General features: G+C 36.1%; 1 protein-coding gene across 2 annotated transcripts; it reads left to right on the top strand.

Moving 5' to 3' along the window:
* Positions 1–6,347: 6,347 nt before the first annotated feature.
* LOC104247881 (uncharacterized) lies at positions 6,348–12,116 on the top strand. 2 transcript variants are annotated; one of them, XM_009804019.2, is made up of 10 exons: positions 6,348–6,607; positions 6,712–6,798; positions 7,754–7,895; positions 7,979–8,275; positions 8,347–8,494; positions 9,523–10,488; positions 10,606–10,844; positions 10,933–11,006; positions 11,473–11,572; positions 11,794–12,116. In XM_009804019.2, exons 2-10 carry the CDS (start codon positions 6,743–6,745, stop codon positions 11,845–11,847), a joined length of 2,076 nt encoding a protein of 691 aa, XP_009802321.1. In that variant the 5' UTR covers positions 6,348–6,607; positions 6,712–6,742; the 3' UTR covers positions 11,848–12,116. The 2 variants fall into 2 exon arrangements, with proteins under 2 accessions (XP_009802321.1, XP_009802322.1); XM_009804020.2 differs by having other exon boundaries at positions 6,484–6,607; positions 11,777–11,886.
* The last annotated feature ends 239 nt before the right edge of the window (positions 12,117–12,355 follow it).

The raw sequence follows: 12,355 nt of genomic DNA on the forward strand, positions 1-12,355 counted from the left end.
ATTTGTACTTCACCTTTATTTCAACTATTCATGGCTTTGGTGCAAGATAGATGCCTGTATGGCGAGTCCCAGTTTTTCTTTCCTTCTGTTGGTTTTCGGCCTTAAGAGTATTTCGATCGAGGTCGAAACCTTCTCCCTTTGGCGGAGGTTGTTATTTTGAACTTATCGAAATAGTAACTCGTCGATGTTCGATCAAGGTCGAACTCCTTTTCTCTTTTTTGGCGAAGGCTCTTGGCCTTAAAGGGTGTTATTTCAAACTTATCGAAATAATAGCTCGTCGTTATTCGATCGAGGTCGAACCTTTTTCTTTTTTGGCGAAGGCCCTTGGCCTTAAAGGGTGTTATTTCGAACTTATCGAATAACAACCCGTCATCGTTCAATCGAGGTCGAACCCTTCTTTTTTTTGGCGAAGGCCCTTGGCCTTAAAGGGTGTTACTTTGAACTTATCGAAATAACAACCCATCGTCGTTCGATCGAGGTCGAACCCTTCTCTTTTTTGGCGGAGGCTCTTGGACTTAAAGGGTTCTATTTCAAATTTATTGAAATAACAGCTCGTCGTAGTTCGATCGAGGTCGAACCCTTTTCTTTTTTGGCGAAGGCCCTTGGCCTTAAAGGGTGTTATTTCGAACTTATCGAAATAACAGCCCGTCGTCGTTCGATCGAGGTCAAACCCTTCTCTTTTTTGGCGAAGGCCCTTGGCCTTAAAGGGTGTTATTTTGAACTTATCGAAATAACAACTCGTCATCGTTCGATCGAGGTCGAACCCTTCTCTTTTTTGGCGAAGGCCCTTGGACTTAAAGGGTGTTATTTCGAATTTATCAAAATAATGGCCCGTCGTTGTTCGATCGAGGTTGAACTCCTCTTTTTTGGCAAAGGCCTTTGGCCTTAAAGGGCGTTATTCCGAACTTATCGAAATAACAGCCCATCGTCATTCGATCGAGGTCGAACTCTTATCTTTTTGGCGAAGACCCTTGGCCTTAAAGGGTGTTATTTCGAATTTATCGAAATAACAGCCCGTTGTCGTTCGATCAAGGTTGAACCTTTCTCTTTTTTAGCGAAGGCCCTTGGCCTTAAAGGGTGTTATTTCGAACTTATCGAAATAACAGCCTGTCGTCGTTCGATCGAGGTCGAATACTTCTCTTTTTGGCGAAGGCCCTTGGCCTTAAAGGGTGTTATTTCGAACTTATCGAAATAACGGCCCTTCGTTGTTCGATTGAGGTTGAACTCCTCTTTTTTGGCAAAGGCCCTTGGCCTTGAAGGGTTTTATTTCGAACTTATCGAAATAACAACCCGTCGTCGTTCGATCGAGGTCGAACCCTTCTCTTTTTTGGCGAAGGCCCTTGGCCTAAAGGGTGTAATTTCGAACTTATCAAAATAACGGCCCGTCGTCGTTCAATCGAGGTTAAACTCCTCTTTTTTGGCGAAGGCCCTTGGCCTTAAAGGGTGCTATTTCGAACTTATCAAAATAGCAACCTGTCGTCAGCCCCGGTTTTTTAAAGAGTTGGACATCTTCCGTTGGAGTCCCAATCCGTTTGATATTGCTTGCATCAGAAGGTGCAATACTAGTGAATACGAGACGTTGACGTTTCACTTAGGTTCGTGTTGTGTACGCGTTATAGTTTTCTTGTCTGACTCCTACCATCCGGCTCGGAGACGTCGTCGGTGGGAGGTATTTTGGCTGTGCTGAAGCAATTTGTCCTTTAATCGAGATGTTCCTTTGTGCGTTCACCCGCGTGAGTTTTATGTTCTTGCTTGGACAAAAAGTATGAGGTGAGAATGATATTTTCCTCGCTCTCTCCGGTGTTCTGGTGGGGGAGAACAGGTTGGTAACACTGTTTGCCTTGTTTGGTATATCGATGGTTGATGGGGCGAGGATTTCTAAGCTTGGTAATTCTACTTGGCTCTCCTTCCCTTACTGCGCTGCTCCCGTGTCTCGCGTGGGTTGGATTTTCCTTTCGCTCTTCTTTTGGCGGGTGATTGTGTTTTTTAGGTTTGATCTGGGATAAACTAGGAAATTTCACTAAGAAATCCCCACAGACGGTGCCAAATTGTTTGACTCAAAAGATATTAAAACCTTTTTGAACAAATCAATCAAAGATGAAGGGATAAATCTTAGCCAAACATAATTAATTCCAGATCAAAAAACTAGCAGTAAGGATCATATATAAGATGAAAGAAATATGAATGATCTCATTAAGATTCAATGTTGTCTCTCCCATCAATCGATGAGGAGGCAGATTTACACATTTTTTTAGAGACCACTTCTTCTCTATCTAGAATACAAGAAGAGAGCTTTTTGCTCATTTGAGAAAGATATGAGGAGCAGCCCCCCTGGGTTAGGGTTGAAAGCTTTCTCTAGCTATATATAGTCGGGGCATCCTTGTCCTTTGCTTGACTCGACGTCCTCTTGCCGCCAATGTGTCTTAGTCGTGATTTTAGGCGCCGCTCTTACCGACTCGTCGAGTATTAGGGAGGAAAAATGGAATGGACCATATCAACTTTTACTGCCCGGTTACTTAGGCGGGATGTCAGTCAACTTGATTGTGACAGTCAAATTTTGACCAATACAACTCCTTAACAAATTTAACATTGTTTTGCTCATATCATTAAAGTCGATGTTTAACGTATATTGGGATTTCTCCAACGGTATCCATTATTACTTGAATCAACTACTCTACTCTTTACCTATAAAAAGTTTTCTCGCTCCGTGTGCAACATTACTCATCTAAGAATGATTTAATGCACATACATTTAATGGTTTTCTATTTTTACCATATTATTTAATCTCTTTCTTACTCGTAATGACCTCTTTATTTTTACAAGGTGAAAATACGGTCTGTGTACAACACTACTTTTCACATATCTTATTTTAAACAAAAAGAAGCTTAACAAACTTTTTTGGGGGGGAGGGGGGCGGTGGTTAATATATAGAAATAATAAAATATGGATAGCACACCCCACCCCCACCCCATGCACAGGAAACACATCGATACTGCGCTTTCCCTTATGCTCACGTCTTTCCTAAATCGATCTCAGCCTTATCTATTTCTGGAAAATTGCTTCCATTCTCCCTCCAACTGTCTTACTTAATGTCAATGCACCGTCTATTTGTAGTATGCAACATTAGCAAACCACTGAAATTACTTGGTATTTCTAACATTTAAGATTTAAGATTTGAATTTTATAGGGTTTTATTTGAAATTCTATCATATTCCATTTAACAATATTCTTAAGTTTGCTATTTGAATATGTTGCTCGCCAGAAAGGACCATTAGAGAAAACGAAAATCAGTATTGAGTTTGGAAAAATCGATTCCCTCTTTTTTTTTTAATTTTTAAATCCAGTATTTGATGTCTGCTTTGAGATCTCACTAATCTAAATTCACGCTGAAAATTATACTTTGAGGGCAAAATGCTCTCTATCAAAGCTATCGCATTCCTAGGACTGAAAATCGAAATATTTAATTGACAATAATTATGTACTTATCACCCCACTACAATCTTTGATAGTATTAAAACTTCACTCTAACACTTAGATCAATAACTTAGTCAAAGAAGAAAAACAACACAGTAAGGGATCTTTTGCTTCATTAGATATAATATGGAGTAATAGTTTTGTGATAAAATATGGGATTTATGAATCCCGTATTTGGCTGAATTTTTATTCAGTATAAGCAATGTCAATGTCACTAGTGGGCGTTTGGACATAAGAATTGTAAAATTCTAAAATAGGGGATTTTTTTTCCAAGTAATTATAGTATTTGAAATTTAGAGTTGCGTTAGTACATAAATATAATTTTGGGTTGTTTTTAAAGTCTAGTGATTGAGTGAAAATTTTGAAAAACTGTTTTTTGGAGTTTTTCAAATTTTCGAAAATTTCCAAAATGCATTTTCAAGTAAAAATTAAAAATTTTATGAACAAATGCTGATTTCGGAAAAAAGTAAAAAAAAAAAATGGAAAAAAAGAAAAAATTTCCTATGTCCAAACGGGCTCTAGATTAGCTACAACATATTTCTCATTGACCAAAATTATATTTATGTTGTTTGAAGGGCCATTTGGTTACAGTCTACTTTTTGTAATGGGGGTTGTTTATGCGGATAATAGGTTTTTATGATTTTGAGGGCACTTGTGTCCTTAGATGCTCTTATCCACATATTACTAATGTATAAGCATTCTAATCCCACGTCCTATCACATGGAAATAGAAAATAATACATAAATTCTTATATAAGTTATATGCCAAAATTAGTATTCCGTTGGTTTCAATCAGTATTTTAAAAGGCTTTTTTGGGATTCGTTTCGGGGCTTGCTCCGGGGCGAGGCACTATCCAAACACCTTGAGGCTCATGTATGAGGCTTAGTTCTATAAAGCTTACGCTCTCAAGCGCCCGATTGTGCGCCCTAAACACACCTAACGCTCGGGACTCGCCCAATAATTTCTATGCAAATCATGTGTTGAATTCATTAATTTGCACCATTGACTCTTCATTAACAAACGAATGATTAAAGTTATTTTTATCTATAGAAATATAAAAATTATGAATAACTCAAATGACGAACCATAGTATTGTATATTTACTAATTAAAAACATTGTGAGGGTGAATATCATTTGAATATTTCTTCTAAGAATAGATGACCAAAATTTATATCTTTACTTAATAGATCTTCATGTCTTAGTTCTATGTCTCTCAAAATTATCATACATTTCTTATTTTAATATTTAAAAATAATTTTATATTTACTCATGAAGGAGTAATATTTTAAATTACAGTGTTGATAAAATTTATTCAGTATTTACTTTTAAAGAGGTAAAATATGTTGTAAGAAATTATAATTTTTAATTGTTTGAAAGTTAAGAGATTATAGTTAATTTACATTTCATAGTAACTTTAATAATATTGTATTATTTATATTTGTAAAACATATAACTAAATATTTTATTTTATATGAGTTTCTTTAATTGTTTTTAGTTTTTTGAACTTTTAATGTATCTTTTATATTTTTTTGTATTATAATGCTATATTATTAATGCATAAATTTTAAAAATTAAAGATCCATGGGGCTTACGCCCCGTGTCTCGAGGCTTCGTCTCGCCCTGTATTAAGTAAAATGCCCCGCTTCACGCCTCCGCCTTTTAAAACACTGATTTCAATTTAGATGACAAATTTCGTTTACTCAGAGTCAATTTGATTAAACTTTAAAATTAAATTAAATTATTTTAACTTAGTATTCTAAAATTAAAATTTAGATATTCAAATACTACGTGAAAAGTACTATAAGTTGTAATTTTTCTCATGTCAATATGATAACAAAATATATTTTATAATATTGGTCAAACTTTACACAGTTTGACTCTTAATAAGCGAAATATGTCATCTAAATTGAAACGGATTGAGTAATATATCATTTGATATCCGATAAGCAATGCATAACTTATGTGGAGTTTAATGCAAAAATTGGATAGTGTATATATTAACTACAGTCAAACCTCTCTATAACAACACTTCACTATAAAAGCCAAGCTTTTTCGGAACTATTTTTTATGTTATGCTATAATATATGTTCTCTATAACAACACTTTGCTATAACATCTAAAAATATTCGGAAACAAATGAAGCTGTTATAGAAATATTTGACTGAATATGAAAATTGTGTTAGTCAAACAAAATTATAATATCAGAAAACGAAATTTTTTATTTTGTGTCTCACACAATTAATACTAGTTTTACAAAATTATAAGATAAGAAAATCTCATAAAATTAATGTTAGTTGTGTGAGACATATACTAAAACTTTTCTAAGAAACCAATACTATTGTAAATTGTATAAAACAACAAAATAAAATTTGAGAAGAAAAGAATAACAAGAGGAACACGTCCTATATCCAAATAATAAAAGTGGTTTCTAGAGTGAATGTAGAGATAGTCTAGAATCAATCCCCTAGCTTTGCTGGATCCTGCAATGACAACGACGATGCTGCCGCGCCATTACATTTGTCCCTTTTTCCCAAAACTTAAATTTACCATTATACCCTGAATCACCAATTCTTCATTTCCCCAAAAGACGTACTAATTCAGGGACGTAGTTAATAACTGAAACTAAATCACCAATTCACGTCTTCCCTTATTCTCAAAAACGTGTCCAATTCCTGAGCTTGCCACCATTTTTCCCTTTCTCTGCAAACCAATCTTCTCGGTTTCCCAATGACCCCTAAATTCACTCAATCTCCCCTTCCTCATTAATGCATTCCCAATTCTAACAATTTTATTCTACATCTATACATATACATTATATGTATCTATAGATTTCATTTCATATATATAAAAGGGGTTGGTTGCATTTAGTCTTGACATATACTGCTGTAATTTTTTTTAGGTGTTTATGTCCATTGATCATCTTTTCTTCATTTCGCCGGCTTTTAATCTGCGCCGTTGACACGTGTCTTCCTCCCTTCTGCGATATTTCTCTTTGTGTTATGAAGAAGCCCCGTGTTGAATTATTCAATTTCGACTTGCCTCATTTCTCTTCTCTTGCTTCTACCTTTTGTTCTGAGTTTTGTGAGTTTAATTTCTCATGGAATTACCTTGATCCCGTTTTTCTTCATTCTGGTAAATTTGAATTTTTACTTTCTTTTCAAATTCAATTTTACGCGCTTGTGAGATTTTTTTTTTTTTTTTTGAAAAAAAATTGTTGGTAAATTTTGATGGAGCAGTGATTGTTGGTGGAGCAAAATTGAGGAGCTCATGGGGAACATTGATTATGGCAGATGTGTCTTTCCCTTGACAAGTTTGCAAATTGGGTATCAAATTCTTCATCTTTCTTCTTTATTTTTAATTTAATTTTGATTTTGATTACAAAAGTATTCTGTATTTCTCTTTTACTGTAAATTAAATATAAAATTGGGTCAATTTCAACTTGCTGATATTTTTGTTTTGGAATTTTCTGCCTCTTGTACTTGGCTTTGTTCAATTCCTGCAACCATATCAATAATTCTTGCAAAAATTGAAACTTCGTTGCATTTGAAAGGGTATTGAATTTGGTACAAATGTATGAAAATTCTTGGTAAATAAATTTCTGGTCCAATTTGCTTTAAATTCTGCCATTTAGGTTTTTAGTTCCGGTTCTGTAAAACTATTGAGAAAGATGAGCTTTTGGTGGACTTTAACGAGGGGTTGTGGCTAGAGGCGGATTCAAAGTGGGTTTGGAATGCCGTTGAACCACTGATCATATGATCACTTGGGTTACTTGGTTCGAAATTTAATGTTTGTACATGTTTAGTAGATTTCTTAACACTTATATATCCCACTTGTGTCTTAACACTTATATATGGTATGAGACAAAGCTCTTTGGTTCGATTGGACCCCTTATATATGGCAGATCAAATTAATTCATGCCTGATGTTGATGATGAAAATAAAGATTGGCCATCCGAACAGAAAGAGGACTTTGGAGGAAATATAAAGTTGAATGGTCTTTCCATTGTGTTTCAAACCGAAAACCACTTTGAATTCTCTGAACTGTGTAATTTTAAAAGAGAAGATAAGCTACTTCTATTGATATATTCACATTTAAAATTTGAGTATAGGTACATTTGTGCTTGCGTCATTACAGTGGTTGAGTTAGGAATTTTAACGAGGGGTAGAATTAGCTTATAAGAAGATTTTGATATAGCAGTGAAATTTATTTAAGTTGCTAGGGGCCATTAATCAACGGTTTATTGTCTTGTTATTTATATGCTGCTTTTATTTCTTACAGGGACTTGCAGTCCTATCTTTCACATCTTTACCTTTTCCTTGCCCCTGAGAGTAAGAGATGCTATATCTTGGTGGACAACCGTCCGTGGCTTAGAGATCTTGTTTCTAGACCTGCACACTTATGGCAACTGATGGTTACCAAGGTTGGTAGTGCATAATATCGTTTTCATATTTTTCTTTTTCTTGGTTTTGTATGTTTAACTAGGAAATATTTGTTTCGAAGCAGTCCAGGTTATCTCCCTTTGCGAATACCAGAGGGCGGAAGCAGAGGAAGGAGGGTGGAGATATGTTGGATATGAAATCTGTTCCTGAATTAAGCACGAGCGAGTCTGAAAATGTTAGAAGATGGTTTCCCTTTATTGATGCTGCAACATTGTCTCGGAAGAGGGAATTATTACCTGTAAAGAAACTGAGAAGCTCTTTGATCTTGAATAGCAAATTGCATAGGACATTGTACGGGTTCATTGTGTTTGAAGTTGAATGGAATGATGTGCGTGGTATAAATTATTTCAACGAGCTTCAGGTAAAACTCACTTACTTTGGTTATTTTGACCTTAAGTATATGCTGCTTGCTTATTTTTAGCTCTTGTGCAGACAGATACATCACTTGCCATAGAGACAAAATTCATGAAAAGATGGGAATTTGATAGTGTGACACAAGCTGCTAGATGCATGTCTTCATGGTTTCCTGGGACTGGCATGGAGCACCGTCTTCTGAAAGTGTTTCTGGAATCTACTATAGGTATCATCCATGTGTTATTGATTGCTATACATCTTAATTTTCTTAGTGGATTTAAAAGCTACCTGGTCCTATCTAGGGCCACTGATAACCTCAGCTCTGCCCCATTTTTCTTTACTGTGGTTTGTACATGCATAGATTAATTTGTTTCTTTCCTGAAGTGCGCCTGTAGAAGAAATGGACCATTGGTCCGAGAAATAAGACACAGAGTTAGATACGACAACAATTATTCGTCAATTCCAAGCAAGTTGGGGTCAATTGTATGAATCATTACTGAACATGTTCCCCGTTTAAATTCATCTCAGACCAACATTATACAAAATACAAATAAGAACAAAAAGTACTAGAAGTTCTCATCTTTTAGACACAAAAGTCTCTAATAAGGCTAAAAGACTCCTAGAAAGCATAGGAGATAAACCTATTACTTTACCATGTGACTTTAGGTCTACCTCGCCCTTTTCAACACCTTCTTTCACCATTTTCACACCTATGGACTGGTGCATGTGGAGGTCGATGCAGGACATGACTAAACCTTCTCAAGCGTCCTCTCATTTAATCCTGAATGTGTACTGCTTGAACCTTCTGGCAAATGTGGTCTTTGTTTATCTTGTCTTATTTTTTGTATGAGTACTGCCACTTTAGCATCTGCATCTCTGTGGCACTTATCTTGTGGATGTGTTGGAGATAGAAAATGGAAAATAACTGATTTTCTTTTGATTGTGAGTCGCAAATACCATTGTTTATCTTGTCTTATCTTCCTCTTTCCCATTCTTTCATCGTTTATTCCAATACTATATTAAACAAAAAGGTGGTAGTATTTAAAAATCCCATCTAATCTGTTTAACGTCGATTTCTTGATATGTATTCAGTTAGTTCAGTAACTGTCCCAACCTTCCAAATTCCTGTTATAAGTTGATTTCTTCAAGTATCTATTTTTGAATCATGGCTGGAAGCCATACCTAAGTATTTGTTGAACTCCTGTTCCAAGCTTGCAAATTCTTTACTTGTAACTTTGCTGGAGATTTTTACAGGAGATGTATTCTATGATGCCCATGACAATTTTCAATGGACAACTGATGTGGCTGACAGTGATGCTTCTACTTGCAATTCAAGTGATGAGGATGAATCTCCTTGCTGTTCAGTTAGAAGTTTCAGTACATACCCTGCAGCAGAAATTAGCGAAAATTCTCTGCAAACGCCATCTCCACCTGATGGACCTCATAAGAGAAGAAAACTTTTGAAGTCTCTCAGTAAACGATTAAATGTTGATTTGCTCTCCGAGGAGCCCTTTTCTGAAACTATTGAATCACAGCTACATGGCGAGACCTCTGACAAAAGTACTTCTGAAGTTGTTGAAGCCACCCAGTACAAGGATGTTTTGCTTTTGTTTCGGTTTAATGATCGTGATCTCCCTTTCAAACTTAGAGACATTATTCTTTTGGACTTACGGTTGCTTACTCTACTGGAAGCTGGGCTTCCTTCGTGGGTCATATTTCTCCAGTCTTATCCAGTATTTTGCCATATTTACCGTCCATGGATGTGTCCTCTAGCAAGATTTTTATATGTCGTAATCTCTATAGTTACTGTTCTGATTGGATTCTATGATCTATACAAGAATGTACCCGTACTCAAAGCGACAGCATCTAGTTTGTTTGGGCCCCTTTTTGATTGGATTGAAACATGGGAAATGGTATCAAGAATTCAGTACTTGGGGACCATGCTATTTCTGCACAATTTTCAGAAGGCCTTTAAGTGGTTCCTCATGACAACGCGAACTATTCGGTCATTTTTCTCCATTCTCGCGCAGCCAATGGCTGGTCCACTTGTTGTATTCGTGGAATTCTTCCTTCCTTTCTGGAATGTGTGTACCCAAATTATGGAGGATTTCTTTTCCGTAATATGGTTTACAGTCTGGTCTTCTTACTCTCTGGTGGGAAAAATTATTGAGATTTTATTACTACCTCTGTGGTATGTCATATCGTTTGTTTGGATTCTTGGTAAGTACGTTTGCAACTACGGATATAATCCCATTTGTTTTGCTTAAAGTGGTTTATGAATTTAAGATTGTTGCTCCTTTAGAGTTCTTCTCTCATCAAATTTTTGTTCAACTGCAGTGACATCTTTATTTTACCCCATCTTTTGGATTCTGTGGGAGATTATCTACGCTCCAATTCGCCTGGTCTTTGGTTTTTCTAGCCTTCTGGGCTTTTTGTGTACTTCTATATATGAAGTGATTCAGGATTCATGGCTGTTCGTGAGTAGCATAGTTCGAGTTACTTCTCAAGTGGAGTCAACAGTGACCTCCGGTGGGGTTTCAATATGGCGTTCTCTTTGGAATGACCTTTTCTCTCAGGTTTATCGCTTGTTTCCATTTAATCCTAATATGAAAATTCTATTAAGAGGTCTTCTTCTAATAATTTTCTTCTGGTTATGACTTACAGGTTTTCCGAGCTCTTCGGAGTATTCTCTATGGTTTTGTTGCCTTCTTCACAGCTTGCAATAGACACAGGTTAAGGTGTGGTTCTCTATTTTGCACATCTTCTCTTTGAGAATGTCAACTTCTAGTAGTTACTTTTCGTGCTAACTCTCATCGCGTGCTTCCACATATTCTTATGCAACAATATGGAGGGTATGTTACTTAACCTAGAGAAATATAGCGAGACTTGCATGCAGTGGAGTTAAGTGTTGATCAGCATATTACGTGGTGCATAGCCTCCCTTTACGTATCCAGACTGCTAGTTGCTTTCTATATTATAGGCTCTATGAGAAAGACTTGGTGTAACAGAATAAAGCAAAAACTAAAGGAAATCTTTCTTGTTCCTTGTGCATGTCACGTGATAACAATCTCTGAACTATTGCACCTCTGAAATACTAATAATTTTTTACTGTTGCAACTTAAGTCGAATTATTCCTCAGATGCATCCTCTTGTTTTTTTTTCCTTTTTATGTTGGCTGATTGAGCTGAAATATTACGTTTGCAGTATATATAATCATTCAAGTGAGTTCATACGACGATTATCTGCTAAAAGGTCTCGGTTAGAATCTAGTCGCAGCGCACAAACATCAGGAGCGCAAATCACAGTAAGTTTATACCATCTTTAGACGTGTTGATCATAATTGCTGGCACATAGCTGTTATGCTGTATCAACTGGTGTAAAATTTCTGTCATCTTGTGGAAAATGTCCTTTCTCATTGATGTAGTGGTTGCTTTTGTTTGCTTCCTTCTGCAAACACACTTGTTCCAGTATTTGTGAATTACACATTTTTCTGTTTTCATGCCAAAAGATTATGCACTTCTGCAGTGGGTAGATACAGAAGAAGCACAGCACCAGCGAAAGTTCAGAAAGATTGAATGATGAGGAGAAACTCCACTCCTTTAAACATGTATAGCAAAATTAACTCCACTGTTGACCAGGAAGTTTTCCAGGTGCGGCATGTAGGATATGGTAAAAGGGAAATACATCATAGGAAATTAATTTGTTGGTTTCTCCTTTGCTCCTGCCCTTGTGGTTTTTGTTGTAATTTTCTTTTCAATCCGCCGCCGAGATTGTAGCATATCGGAATATCTGTAAATAGTGAACATGAGGATGCTTTTTGCTATACAAAGTACAGAGTTAGTTTCCAATGCTTGCCTCCTAATTCCACAATTCCTCTTAATTAGAGTTTTAGCTTGCATTTTACATTATGTTTCTGACGATAAGTACTCCCATTTCGTTTAATTATGTACTTCTGCTGATGAGTAGTACTATTTTGTTGTGAGAAGTGATGTGGGGCGAACACTATTTGTCATATCTTTGACTGGATCCCATCTAATGGTCAGCAGAATATCAATCGCAAATTACTCTTGAGTTTGTATTGTAGAAG

The sequence above is a fragment of the Nicotiana sylvestris genome, chromosome 7 (genome assembly GCF_000393655.2).
Source record: "Nicotiana sylvestris chromosome 7, ASM39365v2, whole genome shotgun sequence".
In the NCBI taxonomy this organism is placed as follows: Eukaryota; Viridiplantae; Streptophyta; class Magnoliopsida; order Solanales; family Solanaceae; genus Nicotiana; species Nicotiana sylvestris.